The sequence below is a fragment of the Protopterus annectens genome, chromosome 3.part0 (genome assembly GCF_019279795.1).
Source record: "Protopterus annectens isolate FY-2018-M chromosome 3.part0, PAN1.0, whole genome shotgun sequence".
Taxonomy (NCBI): Eukaryota; Metazoa; Chordata; order Ceratodontiformes; family Protopteridae; genus Protopterus; species Protopterus annectens.
Window position 1 is genome coordinate 1,324,398,049 of NC_056731.1, and position 21,508 is coordinate 1,324,419,556.

Sequence of the window (21,508 nt, forward strand, 5' to 3'; positions counted from 1 at the left end):
GATTGGAAATGAGTCTATAATACTTCAGACTTCTAGGAATTTTAACTTTTTGGTAAGGGTATGACCATAGCATGATTAAAAGCAGCTAGAACAATGCTAGCAGTTAGGGATACATTATATATCTAAGAAGTTTAGCATTTTTTTAGGAAATGCAATAGATAAAATCAGGGCAAAGTGTATTATGAGTTATTCCAAATCCAACCAAAGCTATAGGACATATGGATTAATAACATGATTTGTGTTGCCTCACTTTAGTAAATACTTACATACAATGGGCACCTGGCAAAGCTGGTGATGCCAGGAGGATGGGTGTGCCTATTCTCTCAGGGGAATAGGTCATCCTATTCTACAATCTCTCAGAGGAAGGGTGGCAATGCTTAAAGTGGTTCTGAAGTGTGCCTCAGCTTTCCAAGCCATGAATGTATTAGCCTTCCTCAACAGTTGCATGTAACTGTGCACATGCATTTGGAGCCACAGTCACATGTCTCTCACCCAAAGGGAGGGGCTAGAACCTTAAAATAATAATCTCCTTATTGCTGCAATACTAGCAAGGGCAAAAGCAATCCTTATTGTTGACAGGTTGATGGCTCCCTCAGAGTTGTCTTAACAGTTAGGAGGCATGGAGGAAACAACATACAAAACAAATCATGTTCAACACTTATCTACTTGCTTAAAAGAAATAATAACATGACATGCATTAGCACTATTTTCAATAAAGCAGTAGTATGCATTTTTGTAAGTGAAGTCTAAGCTAGTTTTAGATGCCATTCAACAACATTTCTATTCTGTATTAGCAGTGATACCTTTATAGCCTTGTTCTGTTTCTTTCAGATCAATTTTTGTGATTGGTTTGAACTCCGTGTCCCACAGTCTTACACAGCCATCTCTTCCACCAGTAGTAAAGCCTTCTTCACATGCATACATACTAAATATTCCAGCCTACAAAACAAGGAAAAGAAAACAAACTAAAATAAGAAGATGCAAAATACGCAATCAGCTGAAATCCATTTTAAAGAAACAAATCAATATCAAGAAACTTTTAATAAATGCCCATATCAAAATATCTTGATCATAAAGTTTTCAAATTCTTATATATGGGCATATGCCTGTGCCCACATATTTATATAAAATTATGTCTACATATATCAGTCTTTCTCTCTTTCACTCTCTCTCTATGGTTCCCCTTCAAACCATCGAACGCTTAAAACATCGAAGTTCAGATCATCAAGACTAGAACATCGAGTTTTAAAACACTGAAGGTTTGAAGGGGAAGAAAAAGGTAAGTGTAGGTGTTTTTGCAGGGCACCAAGGTGCCCTTCATACTGTGTGTGTCTATGTACCATCTGTGTGATTGCACCACAGATAGGGTACGGAAAGTCTCCCATTTAGCGCTTCTGCATATAGCGCTACACGGGAGATTTCCCTTTACTCCACTGTAGTGCAGTCTCGGAGTTGGAATATGAAAGTAGGGGTGTGGGGTGGCTGATAGCTACCCAGATCTCGTTTGAAATAGGTAACCCCAGACATAGCCAGAGAATAAACCTGTCCAAACAAATAGGTTGAGAATACCTGTCATACTCTCTAAGTCAGTAGAGGAAACAAACCAGAGAACACTCAGCCAGTGAAACCAGAACTCCTCTCGGTCCAATAGGACAGGGGGACGGAGGGTGGGACGCAAGAAATAAGGCAAGATGAAGACAACTAACATGGAACGTTATGGTAGGTATATAACTTCTTTATGTTAAGTTGTCTATCTCACCTTCGTTCTTGCTGGTTGGGACAGTGTCCCTAGCACCTACAATCCTGGGTGGCTCATTGGAACAGACTCTTCAGAACAGTGGAACCAAAGTCAGCTCTGCTCCTGGAGACCATATCTAGCTTGTAATGAGAAATAAAGGTATGAGGATTTGCCCACGTAGCAGCTGCACAGATAGAATCCATGGGCAACCTAGATTGGAAGGCTACAGAGGTGGCCAAGGCCCTAGTAGAATGACCTTTCGGTTTAATAGGTAACTCTTTGTTCCTTAATTGATAGATGAAGTTAACAGTGTGAGACAACCACCTGGATAAGGTCACCTTGGAAACTGGGAGACCTTGTTTGCCTAGAGCATAGGAAAGGAATAGTTGGTCAGACTTCCTTGTTTCCTTAGTCCTGTGCAGATAAAAACGCAATTGTCTATGAACGTCCAGTTGGTGTAATTTGTACTCTGCCTTGTTGGTGTGGTTAGGGGAAAAAACACAGGAAGGTTAGATAGATTGGTTTAAATTATTTTCTGAGCAGACTTTTGGTAGAAACGAAGGATTAGTCCTCAGAGCAACCCTGTCCTTATGAAAAACCAAGTATAGAGGACGAACATATAGTGCCTGAAGTTCAGAGACACGTCTGGCTGAAGTAATAGCTACCAGAAAGAGTGTCTTCCAAGATAGAAACTTAATGGAGCAGGACACTGCTGGTTCAAAGGGGGGCAGAGTTAAGGAAGTTAGTACCAAATTAAGGTCCCAAGGAGGAGGGGGATCTCTCACTGGAGGCCTAAGGAGAGTAGTCCCTCTCAATAAAGCTTTACAGAGCTTATGAGACATAATGTTTGAATTTGACAAACCAAAATTACAGAAATGGCCACTAATTGAACCCAGATTGTAGCAGAAGCGGACCCGGAATGAAAAAGTTGTGCTAGGAACTCCAGAATTTCGTGGACAGGGGCTGAAAAGGGATCTACGTTCCTAGCCTCTGCCCAACAAGAAAAACGTTTCCATTTACTAGCATAAGTTTTTCTGGTTGTGGACTTGTGAGAGGAGACAATAATCTCACGTACAGCCGGGGAAATGCTGGGAAGCCTGGCTAAGGCTGGAAGTGGAGCAACCAAGCTGTGAGCTGGAATATTTGGAGGGATTGATGCAACCCGCCTAACTGATGAATCAGTAGGTCTGGAATCGGATCCAGGGTCCAGGGCTGATCGAGAAGGTAATGGTGCAGGAACGGGAACTATATCTGTTGAGCCCAGTAGGGGGCAATGAGAATCATTTTGCAACCCAACAATATTGCTTTCTGTATGAGTTTTGGAATCAGGGGAAAGGAGGAAAGGCATAAAGAAGTCCCTGAGGCCAATCGTGGACTAGAGCATCTCTGGGTGAGTGACCTGGAAGCGGAAGAAGGGAGAAGTATTTGCTGCATTTGATGTTGAAGGGGGTGGCAAAAAGATCGCAGCAAGGCTGTCCCCATTTGCGGAAAATAAGATCCGCAACTTCCTGATTCAGAGACCACTCGTGAGGCATGAGGATAGTTCTGCTGAGCCTGTCCGCTATGACGGTGGACCTCCCAGGGATGTGCGTCACAATCAGAAAACGTTGGGAGGAAATTGCCCACTGTCACAGTCTGAGTGCTTCTTGACAGAGGGAGTAGGACCTGGTTCCGCCCTGCTTGTTGATGTACCACACCACTGACGTGTTGTCTGTTTGAATTGCAATGGTTCCAGAAGGAAGAGAGTCCAGAAGGGCTTGCAGCGCTAGGAGCACGTGAAGCTGCCAAGTGCCTTGGACTGTCCTGCCCTGATAATGCCCCCCACCCTATCAGGGAGGCATCTGTGGTCACTGTGGCTACCGGAGGGGGCTGAATGAAGGGTCTGCCCTGAGTCACTAGTGGGGAGACCATCCACCAGGAAAGGTGCCTTTTGCATGCTTCCGTAATCATAATCATGTGAGACATGGGCAGTTGTTGGAAAGACCACTGTGTGAACAGAAGCCACTGAAGGATCCTCATGTGAAAGCAGACCAGTGGGATTAAAAGAATGGCTGCTGCCATGGAACCCAGAGTTTGAAGGATGAACTTGATTTGGATTCTTTTGCTTTGCATAAGAATTTGTACATGCTGACAAATTGTAGACACCCTGTCTAGCGGTAATCTTGCAAACATGTTCCTTGTGTTTAAGTCTGCTCCTATGTAGGTGATAGACTGACAAGGCAACAAGGCAGATTTTTCAAAATGTATTGTAATGCCTAGCTAGGAGCAGATTGTGATTGTGTAGTCCCTGGCCTGTAGAAGTTGATGCCTGGTAGTAGTAGTGTGGAGCAAGTCATCTAGGTATGGAAACATCTGGAATCCTTGATGTCTCAGGTGAGCCGTGACCACTGCCATACATTTAGTGAACACCCTGGGGGCTGTGGTGAGACCAAAGGGCAGAGTTCTGAACTGGTAATGAATGGCTCCCAGCCAGAAGCGAAGAAATCTCCTGGAGCGCCTGTCCATCTTGATATGGTAGTACGCGTCCTAAAGATCTATCGAGCACATCCAATTGTCCTGACCAAGAAAGGGTAGAATGGACTGTAGCGTGACCATCCGAAACTTTGTTCTTTGTACAGATTGTTTAGCCTGCTGAGATCCAGAATTGGTCTTCAGTTCCCTGTCTTTTTTGGTACCAAAAAGAATCTTGAGTAAGTTCCGGATCTGTGCTGGTCTGCCGGGACTTCCTGGATGACTCTTGTTTTCTAGCAGTTTTGAAACTTCTATGACTGCTTGGTCCTTCAGGTTGGGTGGAACATCTGGAAGGGATTTCCTTGACTGCAAGGGGGGTTGACAGAAGGGAATTTTGTAACCTCCGGATATAATGGACTGTACCCATTTGTCTTGCATTACATTTTGCCAGGATTCTGGGTGCAGTGAAAGTCTTCCCCTGACTGCCTCCAGAGGTGAGCAGCCGGGCAACCCTTCAGGGATGCTGAAAAGGCTTATCAGAGAAGGATTCTCTGTTGCCCTGGTTCTGTGGACCCCTCTGCCACGAGGGCAGCGTCTGTTGTTATTGTTTCCCCCTCTGCCCCTGGAGGAAAAATCACTATGTTTGTCAGGCAAGGCTCCTTGGGATTTTCGGAACCACATTTTTCCACTCTTCTGACCTTTGGGATATGGTCTAGAAGGAGTAGAAAACCAGAGTCCCAAGGCAGAGAGAGTCTTGCCTTCTTGCTCACACCTAGTCAAAGTGTCTTTCACCTGTGGTCCAAAAAGAAAGGAACCATCAAAAAGGGTGTTGGTGAACGACGCTCGAAAGGGTTCCGCAAAATTGCACAGCCGCATCCATGCATGCCTCCTAAGGGCTACACCCGTACCTGCGGCTCTACTCGCACCATCAGCTGCATAAGAAATGAGCCTCATGGAGGAGTTGACTATAGAATTAAGAGTCGCCAGCTGGGAAGCTACTTTAGCTTGAGCCCCCTCAGCTGATGGATCTTGAAGAGTATCTCCTAGCTCTTTAAGGAGGTCCCTCTGAAGCTAGGTAAAATGGCATAAGTAGTTCAGTGACCTCATAGAGAAGGTCGCTGAAGCAAACATTCGTTTTCCGTATCTGTCCATAGTCCTAGACTCCTTGTTAGGAGGATGGACAGACGAAGAGGTCTCCGCTAACTCTTTTTTGGTGGCTGCTGCTACCACCATGGCATCCACAGGGACACCTTTGGTAAGGAACTGCTTATCATGGGGTGCTGAGATGAACTTGCTAGGTCTCCTCAGTGTTGGTTCCACTGTATCCAGAGCTGACCAAGCCTTTCAAGCCACCACTGCCATAAGTGGATCGAAAGGCGGAGAAACCCAGGAGGTGGAAGGTCAGGAACTGAAAGCATCCAGAAATACAGACTCATCCTTGGTAGGGGCTAGGGGATTCCAGTTCCCCCTCTGCTTAAGCATTTCTAGGATGTCCAAGAAAGAAACATCTTCAGAGGGGGATCTCGTGGACCCTTCCAAATAATCTAAGTTTGTATCAGAAGTGACAGACTAAGGGGAGTCAATGTGCTTCCTCTTGCACTTCTTCTTACGAGGGGGCTCCTCTGAATGATCAGGGTAGGCCTCGACAGAAGAGGAAACACCCAATGGGGTGTCCTGGAGTGCTGGTTCCCTACGCCTGGGGTCTGGAGGAGGAGCAGAGGTTGGCACAGGCACTACAGGTGACGGAGGAGGTGGGGCCGACAGTTGAGCTGACTCAGTGGCCAGCACACTCCTCATGACATCAAAGGCGTCCCTGTCACAATGCAGAGAAAGCTCTGGTTCCGAAGAAATCGGAATCTTTCTCTGCACTGAGGGCGACAACTCCGAGGCCGATGTAGGAGCCAAGCTCACCTGTGCCGAAGCTCCGAGAGGGAAAATGGGGACGGACAAGGGTCCAATGCCACTCGTCCCCTCGGAGCCAATGAGGGAGCCCCGGCAACCAGATCCCTCGACAGATGGCACCTTCGAGGGGATCGGAACCGACGGTGGAACCAAAGGAGATAGCTTTATCGGAGAAGACGGTTTCACTACTCGAACCCCAACGAACTCCGGCTCCGAACTCAATGGAGTTGGAGGAGGAACATCGATAGAAGTGGACGGAGTCGACACCTGTTGAGGAGGGATGGACAACATCTTGGCAAATGCCTGCGATTTCAACAACCTACTGACCACTCTCTCCACATTGTGCTCCAGCAGCCTGGAGGACCGAGAGGAGTGAGAAGATCTGTGACTGCGCTCGCTTTGAAGCAGGGGAGACTGAGGAGCTGAATGAATTGATTCCAAGGAAGGGGACCTTTGCCTCTTGTGGCTCCGCGGTGGCTTCGAGGATCCTGATGGAGCCGATGGGGAGATTGGTTCCAGGAACCAAAGCAGAAGGTGTAATCTGAGCCAAGGACGGCTCCAAACTTGGAGCCGATGGCTTGGAAGATTTAGGGGATTTCACAGGCTGAGTCTTGGCCGGTGAAACTTGGGGCTTTAAAAGACCCCTAAGAATAAGCTTATTTTTATGCTCCTGCAGAACTCTTGGGCTAAATGCATGGCAGATAGAACAGGAGTCCTGCAGGTGCACGGCACCTAAACAATAGACGCAAGAAGTGTGCCCATCTGTCAGAGACATTTTCTGACAGCATGAGTCACACTTCTTGAATCCAGTAACTTTGGATTCTTTTGACATCCTGACAAAAAGAACACTAGAAATACAACAACAAAAACTATCTAGCAAAAACAGTCTACACAAAAACACACTATACTAGCAGACTAATACTAAGGGTTTTTTTTTTTTTAATAATAGGAAAACCTCTAACTTAAACGGCTAGCCTAAGAAATAAAGGTAGAAGGAAAGCCTCTAACTTAAACGGCTAACCTGACAAGAAGAGGATAAGGGGGGGAGGGGGAGAACACTCTAAGTTAAACGAGTTCTACAAGGAAGGGGAGGAAAGCTACAATAAAACACTAGCTAACAGAGAAAAACAAGACTAAAAATTAACAACAAACCAGAAAAAGGACTATTTCTAATGGTAAAAAAGTTCTATAAAAAAGTTATATGAGCCTGAGCAGAAAAACGACACCTCGCAGCTGAAGTGGCAAACGAGATCTGGGTAGCTATCGCTAGGCATCATGGGATAAGGAGTAGCCTCGAGCCTTTAAACAGCTCCCGAGCTATAGAAGATGGCCAAGTTGGAGCCGATCCCAACCAGCAAGAACGAAGGCGAGATAGACAACTTAACATACTATTTTCTTCTTTACTTTTGCAATGATTACAGAGTTGGATTTAATTTAAAAATGTATATATTTCAAATTTTTGAGCACACCATTTGCTAAACAAAACAGAATTAAAACTCAAATTCACTGAAACTGCATTTGGTCAGTGGCAGGTTAAGTGCATCTTGGGTCCCAGTCTGTTTTCAAACCATGCCCCCCACACATATTTTTAGGACCTTGCATACATTTTTTGATTCACCTTCCTGATCATTTTAAATTATATTTTTTGTTTAGTACATCAACATTACTTAATACAGCAATATTTTTAAAAATGTGTTTTTGTTCTAAATATTTTTCTATTAATCAGTGTAACAAAATAAATTAACCAATAATGACATAAGTACCCATTTCAAAACATTCCAACCACAAAAAGCCATTCAAACTGCTGTCATTATAATCCACCAATATCTGTACCCAAAAATTGTAGCCACTTTATTGATTGTGAAACAACCACTTGTCTAATTGTGCTAAAAATTTCCTCAATAAAAGTATTCCAGTTTCTTTTCACAAATGCACACTAGTCTTGCAAAGACAGACTAATGACTTTTAACTTTTATCAGCTCAGAAATATGTCATTTTTATCAACATACATCCCTCAAACCCAGCAATTATAGCTACATTTCTGACTAAATCCTTTTCAGATGTAAGTATCAAAAAAGTAAAATAATAATGGCCAAAGTCACATATTTGAAATTTGCTTCACATAAACACACATTAGCTAAAGTATTCCAACTCAGTTCAGACACACACACACACACACACACACACACACACACACACACACACACACACACACACACACACACACACACACACACATATGCACACAGGTTCTCAGATAAAGTGACTACCTTTAGATTTGGTAAATTGTGAAGTGATGAAAAATAAGCTGGTTCACTAGTCTTACAAAGCCAGATTAAAGACTGTTTAAAAAATATAGATAAAGAGCACAGGATACTTTCATCCACAGAGAGCCACCATCTTCACTTACAATTTCTTGACTGTGTACACCCCTGAATGTTATGATGAAATAAAATTATATGCATTTACTGCAAACTCTGGATGAACTACATTAAACTTTATAAAGATCCTAGAATCATATCATAAGATCCTGGTATGTGAAGCACAGTTTAAATAGAACAGTATTTATAAGAGCATAATATTAGCCACTTGATAACATATGCTGTCAGTATGCACAATCTGCAGAAATAAAAGTCACCTGAATTCCATATGAAAAGAAACTATTTACGAATGCAGAGTCTGCTGCTCCCAAATTACTTTGTGTTTCAGTGCCTCATCTACAAATGCAGTGCCTGGTGCCCTTGAAGAATAAATTGCCTATGTTTCATTAAAAAAAAAGTGTGCTGGTAAAATCATTTTCTGAACTAGATCAGCTATGCAATAGGGAATGGCGGGCAACAGGTTCATAGTTACTATCCCAAATTCCCAATTCCTCCAAAGCATTGCCTGGTTAAGTGACTTACTCAATGTCACACAGTAGGTAAATGAAGGTGGAAAGATTCAAACCATGCTACCTTGCCACAAGAAGCAAATCACTATCAAGTAGAAACTTTAGTTCTCTGCACCATCTGCCCGAGTAACAGTTTTTAACTAATTGCAAAGGTTCTTTGCAATCTGAAGAATATATCACAGTAATATGCAACAATGTTTATATAACAGATGCAGAAGATCAGACGGTTAAAGATCATCCCCCCAAATAATGCATATTATATGACCTGACAAATGTCAACCACTTTGCAGTTGCAGGAGGTTGTAAAGAAGGCACTACAAAACATATTAGTAAAATGCAACACATTTAGACTACTAAACTCACCATAACTGGACTGCATTACACAATTCAGACCTATTAATGAATTAATTTGTTCTTTAGTGCAGTGAATAAAGCAAAACAATTAAAGACAATATACATGTTGCAGCAGTTTTTGCTCAACAACCCACAAGTTATACAAAAATCAAAAATATTACTGCAAATAACATACTGGTTTTTTTTTGGGGGGGGGGTTACATGCTTGCAGGACACCTACATCTAATGTTGACCTCCCACAGCTTTCTCTGTAATAAAGAAAAGCTATCACCTTTGACATGACTCTTGAGCTCTGACCTACTTGGATGGCTAATAATGCTTTATTAAAGCAGCATAAACCATAGAGCCAATGGAACCAGATTGTTGGACAAATGGGTAATACTGACATTTGGATTTCATTTAAAATGTATTTCAGATTTTACACAAAAAAACACTGACAGCCATTTTTAAATACAAATGTCTGTCATTGAAAACCTACTTAACATAAGACGTAGTAAAATCCTCATCCCTTGAAACTCAAATTTAGTGAAAATGCATAAACCTCAGGAGACATGCTGGGATTCATACTTAGGTAGCATATAAAGAAGTACTAATTATAACCTAAATGAAGGGTGCAGGAATTCAAAAGACAAATAAGAAGAATTTGCTAATGGTCTGGGACAGACCATTGGACACAAGTGTCCCTCTTCAGGAGCAGCCCAGGAGTACTGTCTGACAGTACAAGCAGAATCACATGCAAGACAAATGAAAGCTGAGGGAATCAAGCCATGTACTACAGGAAGCAGCTCTGTAACAACTCCTAGCCTTCCTTATCAGCATCAAGTACTAAACAAAGTGTTACAGCCCAAAACAGTGCATGTCACACCTGCATGCCCTGAAAAAAAACAAGCCAAGTTAATGTATTCACAGTTAAAATACTAACATTACACTTGTAAACTTCATGAACTCCAATTTATTCACAGCTAAATAATAAGCACACTGTCAACATTTAATAGAATAAAGATACCACGGATCACATCCAAAGACCATGACCCATTTGATAATGCTCCTTTTTACTACAATCAATTTCCTTCTTTTACACCATAACACCAAATGACTGACATTAACTTACTGTAATCCTCAGTGATTTACCAAATGGTAATGGAAGTCTAGCAGCTGGTGTGAAGGATTAAGGTTCTTACCTCCATTACCCAAGTTACAGGGCTTGACTCTGAGCACTCCACTTAATTGGACAATACCCCTAACTGGGACAACACACACACACAGCCCTAGACTGGAGTCTGCAATGCAATACAATGAAAGAGACTACGCACAGAGGAGAAAACTGATTCAGACTTTTTTGTTTTTAAATTATTAATTTTTATTTATTTTTTAAGAGCCTGGTTCAGACTTTTTTTTATCAATTTTTGGAAAAATTCCCTGACTCTGCTTTCATTTTTGAGAGTCTGTCCTGGTCCTGCTTGGCTTACCTGCCACACAGTTTTGCTCCGACTGTATGTAAGATGCCTGCACAGTAAGACTGTGCTACACTGTGTGTGAAATCATTACCATGGCTAGTCTGCACAGAGGGTAAGACCTAGTTTCACGTCTGTTTATGTACCACATCACTGTGGTAATATCTGTCAACATGTGCAGTGGTCCCGGGAACCAAAAATGAATGACAGAGTTGAGAGCATTTACAAGTGCCAACATCTCTTTTATATTTATATGTTTTGGTCTGTCTTTTCTTTAACTCAAACCCTGCACTTTTATCCAAAATGACACTGCTCATCAAGCAAAGTCTAAGATGTTTGTTTTGACAGACTGTGTTGGAGCTGGGAGGGAGAATGGGTGACCTGGTTACTGTTGCATTTGGTGTCACCACCAAAAACATCCCTTTTCATAAACCTCAAAACCGAAATCTGGAATGTTAGGGGATGTTGATGTTGTGATCATACGCATTTCAAGTATCACTGGATTTTTCTCATGCAGAGTTTTGCAACAGGGATCATGAAATTCATAGAAGCCATAAGATCCAGAATCCTCAGAAATTTCTTGGCTTTGACAGTGGTCTGAGTGGAAAAACCCAGGAACAGATCTAGAAACAGATCTATTTTTTTCCTGTAGAAGTAAAGCTCTTTGAACTTTACCAGAAGGCACCTCAGAAAACAATCCTGTGAGAAGGAGTCAAACAAGACTATTATATGTTCTCCTGGAATCCCAGTTTCTATAGGAGATATCTTACCCAGATGAGAGATTCCTGATACTTTGAAAAAGGCTCCATGAACATAAGCACGTCATTATAAGGAAAAATATGAATACCTTGCAGTCTGCAACAGGGTATCACAGGAGCCTAGACACTTTGTGAATACCCTTGGAAAAGTGGATAGACCAAAGGGTAATGCAGATAACTGATAATATGATCCAGACACAGAAAACCTTAAGAAACATCTAAAATCTGGATCTATAGGAATGTGATGATATGCAACTTTTAAATCGAAGGTCACCAGAAAGCTCGAATGGGGAATAAGGGGTAACAAGTTGTGACGGAATAATATTTGAGCTTGAACAATATCAAAATCATGTTCATAAAGGAAAGATCCAAAACTGGTCTCCATGAATCATCTTTCTTTGCACCATTAACATTCTTAAGAAAAAAATCAGCCTAACAGAGAAGGAAGGACTGCTTCTATCACTGCCTGAAAGAACAGATGATGAATGGCAAGAGGAAAAACAGGAGTTTGGTTTAGTGAATGAGGAGGAATCCCTCTAAAAGGAGAGAGACAGACTCTCACTGCCATCTGCAACATTGACAGATTACTTTCAGAACCCATCTGTCTGAAACTGTCTGTTGCCAAAGACAGAAATGTAGGTTCAGACTTTCTGGAAGGGTTGATGGTTTGCCAAGGTTGAAAGGGGTAGTTAGTTAGTACTTAGTTTTGTAAGATAGTCATTCAACCTTCTTTCTGAAACCTCCCTGCCATTACATTTTAAACATCTGCTTACCAGCAGCTTAATGAGTTTGTTTATTTTGCTTTTTAAAGGCTGCATTAAAACCCTTAGTAAACTTGGAGAAGAAAGGCTGACAAGTCTGAGAGATTCCTTGAATCAACTTACTTCTCTCATCACACTTTTTAAGGAACTCTACGGCAAAATGTGCAAAAAGTAATACTCTATCCAAGAGAGAAATCAAAATTTCAGTTTTTACATTGTCTGGAAGGTTTTGAGAATGTAGCCAAGCAAACCTCCTCATAACATTTCCAATGTCAACAGCATCATAAGCACATTTCAAACTATAAGCAGCCACTTCAGACACAGACGTAATCAAGTTATGTAAGGCAGTTTTCTCCTCTCAAGAGAAAACAGATGCCATAATATTCCTCAAGTTCTCAAAAGAGGCAAACATAAACTTTAGCATATGAACATGACAACTGAGAATTCTAAGAACAAGTGCTGCAGAATAATACACTGTTTCCAAAATTTATCAAAAGCTTTCCAGTCCTTATCAGAAGAAGGATTGGTATTAACCAAATCTTTAGCAACAGCTGGGCTCATTAAAACAATAGCTGTTGGGTCTGAACTGAGGTGAGTGTATACAAAAGACTGAAAAACTTTATACAGCTTTCTACAATGTATCTGCTTTCTTGGGGGCAGTATTCTGGCAGTCAGGCAAGTTACAGGTTGTGACAAAAATATCCTCCATTGCAGAAAGTAGTGAAGGAATTAAGGTAGGTTCTAGATGTTCCATTTGTAATAGAGCGTGTACTTCTTCATGGACAGTGGGATGTCATTATGTTCCCAATTAAACAACAAATTCATTCTGTAAATAGCTTCACAGAAAGACAATCCATCAAAGGGACTGGCTAAAGCCACTTACTCCTCAGAATCTGAATCAGAAACCCGAAGAGACAAAGCAGAATCTGTCCCTTCACAATCATTTTGTGGTTCACAAACTTGAACCTCTTCAGAAAATGAACAATCTCTTTTACTTTTTTTCAGAAACATCTAAACTGGGAGGATCAAGAGCTTGACCTAAACCCTCAGTTCAGCCCAATAAATCATTCCTGTCCAAAATTTTGCTTTTTTTTTCAAAGGAATTTTTGAAAAAGCAGACCCAGTTTTGTCAGGAAAAACCTCCCCAGATCACTGCAGCTGAGCTCTAGAGTTTTGTACTCTTAACTTCCAGAAGCTGCATCCTGAGCTTTTTAACAAAATCAAGTTATGGCTTCACATTTCAAACAAATTCTCAAACCTCTTGAACTATGATGATTACTAAAGAAATGTAAGTGGCAAATTGTTCAGCATAAACAAATTGTTACAGCCGTAATGCTCATGAGATTCCAGGTCTTAAACTAGATTTTATAATATGACTGCTGAATTCATGATGTTGCCTAAAAAGTTGGCATTTTGCTGCTTTAACATCAAAATAACAGAAACTGGTTAAGTTATTAGTCACATATTATAGGTTCATAGGTGTGTACTAGGCTAATGGCCCTGGGGCCTTTACAAGCCTAGCCATAGGATTACCCTGGCGTAGTGCCACCTGACCTTAGTTCTCAGTGCCTCTGTTGATTAGAGCCACTGGAGTTATCCCTGGGGTGAATTTTCTGTTTCCCATCCACTCATCAAGATTTCTCCTGAAGAGGGTCAGCAAGGTGCTCTGCTTGACATGTATGGGAAGTCTATTCCACAGCATGGGCAGTCTCTGGGTTGTGAACCTGTCCCACCAGCATGTTCTGTTAATTGTAGTAATGAGGTTGAGGTCTCTGAACATGTGGTGTGGAGGGATTGCGATTTCTTTAGATGTAGCATTTCTAACAGAGCTGGGTTAGATATGGCTAAGTCAAGCAGAGATCGCCTCTAAGTAGGCGATATGAGACAGAGAACAGTTGGAGTTTTTTGAGTCTGTGCATATAGGACAAGTGTTTAAGGCCTAGGATCCTCTTTGTAAGGTACTTTTGTTGCCTCTCCAGTTGTTGCAGGTGTCTAGTGAGGTATATGTTAAATGGGGCATTGTACTCGACGATTGGGCTAATGAAGGAAGAGTAGAGGGAGACAATGACCTCTTTCTTCCTAGATGCAAAACCCTTAGTAATGAGATGTGCCACATAGAAGGACTTTCTGACCACAAAGGCAATGTGGTAATCAAAAGAGAGGTTGCTGTCAACCTGTGTTCCCAGATCTTTTATAACTCCTTCTGTGTTCAGTGGACTACCACCAATGTGGTAATTCATGGGAACTGTTTTTTTCCAAAAGGGGATGACGACACATTTTTTGACATTGAGCTTAAGGCCATGGTTCTGACACCAGTCGCTGGTCTCAGTGAGGCCATTCTGTAGGATGTCAACATCACTTGGGGAGGTAATAATAGCTCCCAACTTGCAATCATCCATGAACTTTGTCAGCCAGTGTCCTTTCGTGTTGGCCTGGACTTCAGAGACGCAGATACCAAACAGAAGAGGACCCAGGACCGAACCCTGTGGGACTCCACTCGTGACTAGTCAGCAGGCTAAATTGGAGTCAGCTACTTTCACACTGTGGGTTCTATCTGTGAGCCAGTTTGCAACCCACCTAGTGATATAGAGGTTGATGCCTAGCATAGTGAGTTTTTCTATGATTCCTGAGTGGAGAACGGTATCAAAAGCCTTGGCCAGATCAAGGTAGGCTGTATGAACCACATTGCCTCCATCCACAGCTCTGGTGATTAACTCAAAGAAGATGACCAAGTTCAGCAGGCATGATCTACCCTTCACAAAACCAAACTGTCTGAGATCCAGAGTTTGGAGATTCCCTATGTCCTTGTTTATTAGGTCCATGATGATGCATTCCATAGCTTTGCATATCAGATTCATCAGGCTAATGGGGCAATAGTTCCCATGGTCTGTAGTCTCTCTGCCTTCGTGGAGAGGGATGACTGTAGCAGTGCGCCATTTGGTAGGCACAAAGCCTGAGGTGAGGCTGTGATTGAACAGGGCACACAGGTGGGGTGCCAGTTCACTCTGCAGTTCATGTAGAACACAGTCAGGGATTCTGTCATGTCCCACAGAAGCTGTATTCTTGGCCTTGGACAGTGCTGTTTTAACATGTGCAGCAGTAATACTGGGTGCCTGGCAATCTACTGGTATTGTGATTGGTCCTTTGGGGGAGGGGGTGAAGGTGGCACTGAATTTGTCAGCCAGTATACTGGCAATATCTGTTGGCTCAGTATAGGATGTACCATTGTGCAGTATCTCAGAGCAAATCTAGGTATTGATGTGGAGATTCCTTACATAACTGTAGAAGACTTTGTGGTTGTCTTTACTATCTGCTGCAATTCTGTTTTCATAGCTAGCTTTTGAAAATTTGATGAGGGATCTCAACTTTTTGTTGAGGCTGATAAAGGAGTTTTTCCAGTCGTGGGACTTCACCTTATTCCACATCAGTTTCCTCTTTCTATTGTAGAGTTTGTTTATGGCAAGGGTCCACCAGATTGGCTTCCTTTTTTTTGAAGGAGAGCGTCTTGGTTCAATCGGGTATTGTGAGATCCATGCATTTGTGTACGTGTTCGTACAGTGCATTGGTGTATGATTTGGTGGTCATGCAACTATTCTCCATTTGCATGGATGTCATGAAGTTAGCCACCTCTGTTTTTAGGAGCCCAAAGTTAGCTTTGGAGAAGTTTTTCATGGTGGTTACCTTTGGGGGGGATTTCCAAGGTGATTAGTTTGTGGTCGGATCTAACCAGGGAGGAGATGACTATTGGTGTAGAGCAACGGTCGCCCATGTTAGTAATGACCAGGTCAAGGATGTTTCTACCTCTAGTGGGGATAAGAATGAGCTGGTCCAGGGCACTGGAATTAATGAACTCCAGGAAACGTTGGGCAAGTGTATTGGTATATGAGTAGTTTTCCCAGTTAATGGAGGGTAGTTGAAGTCACCTAGTAAGAGAGTGTTAGGTTTGACCCTAATATTCTCCAGGGTGCTTAGGAACATGGAGTGTGAGTCTTGGGACATGGTTGGGGACCTATAGCAGGCTATGACCTGAATCGCTGTCTTACCCAATGTTAGCTGTACCTGAAGTATCTCTGATGTGTTATGTTGGGCTACCAGTCTGGAGTTGTGCGCATCCTTTATGAATATAGAAACACCATCTCCTTTGGAGCTTTGGTCCAAGTTCTGGGGCCGAAAGGTGTGGAATGAGTTATAGCCTGGTAGTGCAGGGCTGCTTTCTGCTGCCTTGAACCAGGTCTCTGTTACAGCACAAATGTCGATGTCCTCCATTTTAAGGAGTGCTTCGAGCGAGTGCATTTTGAGATTGAGACTTCTAGCATTGAGCAGCATGACCCTCAGATTGCATCTGTTTGTAGCTGTTACGGTGGCAATTTGGTCTTTAGAACACTGCCTAAAAAAGGCACTATAGGAGTGGCAAGGGTCTTGGCCAGTATCTGGAAGCCCAGGGGTGACAGATGCAGGCTATCTCTGGCAAAGCAACGAGGTCTGTCAATCATGTCATCCCAGGCAGACAGATACTGGATCCCCTTAGAATGACACCAGAAACTTAGCCAATTGTGGAAATCAATAATTTTCTGCTTGTACTGTGGTATCATTCTGGGTGATGGTAGGATGCTGCGCAGGGCTAGGGTCATATCTGCCTGTGCTACATAATCCAAGAACTCCTCCATGTCTTTTTTCATGTAGTCCAGGGAGGTACAGAGTCATATTTGTACCTTTTGTTGAGGTACCTGAGTGTGTGCATTATGTGGCAGATCTTGGCACCTGACAGGCAGCTGACTGTTATTTCTCCTTATTCAACCTAGTGAGTGGGATATCAGTGTGCCTCACTAACGAGTCACCTATGACTAGTGTGTTGGGCATGCTGTTTTGCCTTAGGGGCTTTGGTTGAGTGACATACTATTTAGGAGAGTTATGTGTCTCGTGATTAGTGTTGTGGTGGTTGAGTGTGTTTCTGCCTTGGAGGTCTCTGCTGCTTGGGTAGATTTTTATTGAGAGCCTCCATGAAGGTGGGTGTGTGGTTTGTGTTTTTATGTGAAGGCAGTGCTGGTGTGTGCTACAGCGCTGTGTGTTCCATGTGGTGTGGTGCAAGTGTTGACCTTTTCCTCTTGACCAGTTATTCTGGTCTTGGCTGGAGAGTGAGTAGCTTCCAGTTTGGATATATAAGTGCATCTCTCGCAAGTCTGAGTGTTGGGAGGTAAGAGGAGAGGGCTGTCGGTGTACATGAGGCAATTTCTACATTGCCTCAGGATACCCAAGTTCACCAGGTTAATAGGAGAAAGCACAGGGAACTGACCTTTAGACATGCCTGGAGGGGTGGGCATTGATGATAAGTACTGGATCTGTTTCACTTTTGTGCGCTACAATAATTGCTACTAGAAGTCTGGTAAAGTGTTAGACTAATAGGTTAGTATAAGTGCAGGAGAGGAGAGAACTAGTAGAGCTAACGGAAAAATTGAAGAGCAGACTTTGGCACCGCTCAGAAGCTTACAAACAGTCCTGGATACAGAAGCCTGTATCTGGACTAGACTAGTTACAGGAAAGGCAGGAAACAAGTGCAAATCAAAAAGTTGAGAGAAATTGAAAAACTGCCCAAATGGCCAATAACTACAATTTCTAGGCCAGAAGCCACTCCTTATGTGGTAGATAGGCTACATAGTGCTTACCACTCCCACCAATAAGCTGGAAGGCTTCCCTTCAACACAGAAAGGCTTGGGGGGGCTCAGAAGCTTACAAACAGTCCTGGATACAGCATTTTTTTTTTTAGTAAAGTGGAAAAGGAGACAGCAGGAACAGAAGATAATTCAAGGTTAAGAACCTAAGTGGGTTGGCCTTCTCACATTTTCTCTCTGTATTAGGTAGAATGAGCTAATGACACTACACTGGGAGGAGTGTCCCAGATCAAATGTACAGTATGGGCTGGCAACTGCAAAGCTGCAAAGTATAAGAACAAGACACCAATAGGGAGAGCGGGTGGGAAACTATTAGTTACTAGCTCTAGCCACAGTTAAAGCTCTAGCCACAGTTAAAGGCGCAAGGAGACTCTAGAGAATGCTTTTAGCTGCAAACAAATCAGTTATATGATACCTGACTAGAACACAGAAATCTCAAAAAATGCACAGAAAAGCAGATAGAGCATCCACAAACACAAAATACAACTCTCGGTATGAAAAAGCAGTTTACAGTTAAGTAATTAAGTAGAAATGCAATCAGAGTGATGATACAGTAACTTGCAATGAAAAATACAGTTAAAACAGTATAAAACAGTACATAAATGCAGTGAAACAGTAAATAAAATGCTTTATAACAGTGCAAAATGTAGTAGATTAGCTGTATAGCAAAATTATAAGCATTAAAGAAGTGCAATTCAATGAAATAAGTATAAGAAATAACTTATTCTGCTCTTGGAATCTTAAGGAATTTCTGCTTAGTCCCAGTGATGAATCACCATTCCACAGCGTGGTAAATACAAGCCCCCATGGAATTTAATGTAGTTGCATAAGTCTGACAGTCGTAAATAATTTTCAAAAATGCTCAACATAATAGTTTTATTGTAGTGTCTCATAAACTATGACACTCATACCACTGAAGAATTCATTTTCGAATTGTGTGGAGACTTTTGCTGCTGATGTGCATATTTCTGAGATGGGGAAGAAAACTGGAGTACCATGAAAAAAACATGAGGACAGAGAGGAAAGAAATGCAGGCTCCATGCAGAATGCACCCAAACTTACAATCAGCCTGGGAAGCCAAGTGCTGTGAGACCGCAATTTTAACCACTGCACTGCTGTGCTGTTTGCAAAGAAATGCAAACTCCATGCAGAATCCACGTAAACTAACAATCAACCTGGGAAACCAGGTACATGATGCAGCAATTTTAACCACAGCACTGCTATACTGCCATCTATTGGCAGTCTTGAGTTTTTAATTTGTAAGAACTGTCAATCAGAAATACTGTTGCTGAGCCAACACATCAAAATAGATGATGGAAGTATCTCTTAACAATAAATGTTGGATGGATGATTAAGCTACTGATTAAAAAAAAAAACTGTCTGGAAGCAAAATCTCTACAATGGGCCGCAAAGAGGCATGCGGTAACCCAACAACTCATGTTAATGATACAGCTGTCATGATGAGCACCTGTGGCTATCCAGTCATATTGAATGTTATAAATAATGTCAGGCTACACCAGCATTTACAATAAAAATTGTAACTTTTATTCTGTACAAAATGGCAGCATAGCAGAAAAATGTTAACAGCTCATTCATCACAAACACACTGATAACTGGCACTAGACTCAGTATATTATGGGATACAGTATTTATCAAATGGCAATACTGTATACTTATCTTAAAGTGACAGTGCTACAATAAATATTCATAGCATATATAGACTCATTGTAAATCTGCAATACTTATCATAGTGCGTTCAAAAAAAGTCACATTTGTAAATCCTTTTTAAACACAACTGAAGTAAGCAAGGTTATGTTCAAAAGCTGAAGAATGCAAATAAATTTAAACACAGAACATGAATACTTACTGAAACTGTATACTTACACCATGAGCTCCTTGAACAGTACGAGCCAGGTTAAGCCCTTTCCAAACATAGATGTCTCCATTTAAAGCACCGGAGTATGTAACTTCTTCTTTTGCACATGACAAACAAAGAATGGTTTGAAGATCGCCTGTTTTTCCAAAAATTCCTCTTTTTGGTGTTAGTGCATTCCCACATAATGCCCAAAACTATAAAATAAGAAGACTTTTTATGAGACTCTTAAAGTATCACACTCTTAAAGCCAATACAGTGAAATGTATAGACAGTATATACCAGCTAAAGGTAACTTTTAACTAGCCATCTGCCAAAACTGTGAAACGAATGGACTGTAAATACTACCTAAAGGTATCGTTCAACCAGGCATCTATAGTGCTATTGCCAATTTTCGTTTCTTTTTTACAACACATTAAATTGAATGCTGCCCAGCTGAAGTAAACTTTTATTGCTGGAAATCCTTCACACTCTAAGATGCAACAAACAGATCCATATCCACATGGAGAGAAAAACGATCTGTAAAATACTATGTTTACTGAAGTTAAAAACACTAGTTTTTGAACCCTCCAGTCTTCTCCAGATTTCAAAAAATGGCTAACTAGTAGCCTTTTAAATATTTATATATACACATAAAAATCACTTGACATAATTAGAGTTTAAGTTCTTAGTGACACTCATAAAAAAAAGATACAAAGCCACTGTAACAAAAAATGTTTACTCAACATGCATACAATTTTGCATTGCCTCTATTTCTTAAATGATGCTTTATTGAAAAGGAAGCATTTAAACAGTATCTTAAGTGACTTTTCAAAACAGCTGCCATTTAACTTCACACAACTCTGCATTTGCATAATCCCCACCTAATTCAGAATCAGAATGAATAACCATACCTAGTGCTTGAAAGTTAAATGTAACTGTATCAGCCTACAAAGAATTTTCATTTAAGACGTCAGCAGTATGTTCATGTGAAATATCACATAGATGCTTCCAGAAACATAATTAGAGCATCCATTTAGTTTTACCAACATAATATGTTTTACATTTTTCACAAACAGCTACATAAATAACACCAGTAGTATTGTAGCTCACAAATTTGTTCAGAAAGTGCTTTTCTGAAGACTCAGTATGTACAAATACATTGGTATGATTAATAAAACTGAAGAAATTACATTTGGTGCATGCAAAAGCACTCAGCTTTATATTAGTAAAACCTAAGTTATGTACTCACTATAGTGATATATCCATGTTGTCTGTTTCCATCTGGTTCAGTCTGTAGGTTGTTGGATCCAACTTGGCCAACTTCCAAAGACTTCAGCCCACCAGTCTCTGCCTCTTCTATCCATAAGGCCCTGCTCCGCCATATCTACCTCAGACAGAGTTTGCCTTCTCAATAAAATTCAAGACCTAGCCCCTGAAGGGAGAAAACAAGAGACTAAGGACCCCAAGTAAACAGAAGGAGCAGTGTCCTCGGCTCAGTCATATCTTGAACAAAAAAGTTGCCACAAAGGCATAGGCAGGAGGGGGAGAAGGTTGAACCAGACAGAAACATAACTTTCAAATCTGATGGTGTCATTTCCATCTGGGTTCACTGAGTGGAACAGAATCCCCAGCTACGTAACACTCTAGGGCTGTCTCTTGGAAGGATACTGCCCAAT

At 41.6% G+C, this 21,508-nt stretch overlaps 1 protein-coding gene across 1 annotated transcript in view; it reads right to left on the reverse strand.

Moving 5' to 3' along the window:
- LOC122797061 (echinoderm microtubule-associated protein-like 6) overlaps nucleotides 1–21,508 on the reverse strand; it is a 3,800,753-nt gene that overhangs the window by 3,736,189 nt on the left and 43,056 nt on the right. Inside the window, exons 3-4 of the mRNA XM_044065838.1 lie at nucleotides 19,862–20,047; nucleotides 804–939 (exon numbers count right to left, since the gene is read on the reverse strand). Of these exons, the coding sequence (XP_043921773.1) occupies nucleotides 804–939; nucleotides 19,862–20,047 (322 nt within the window). The remainder of the gene's footprint in view (nucleotides 1–803; nucleotides 940–19,861; nucleotides 20,048–21,508) is intronic.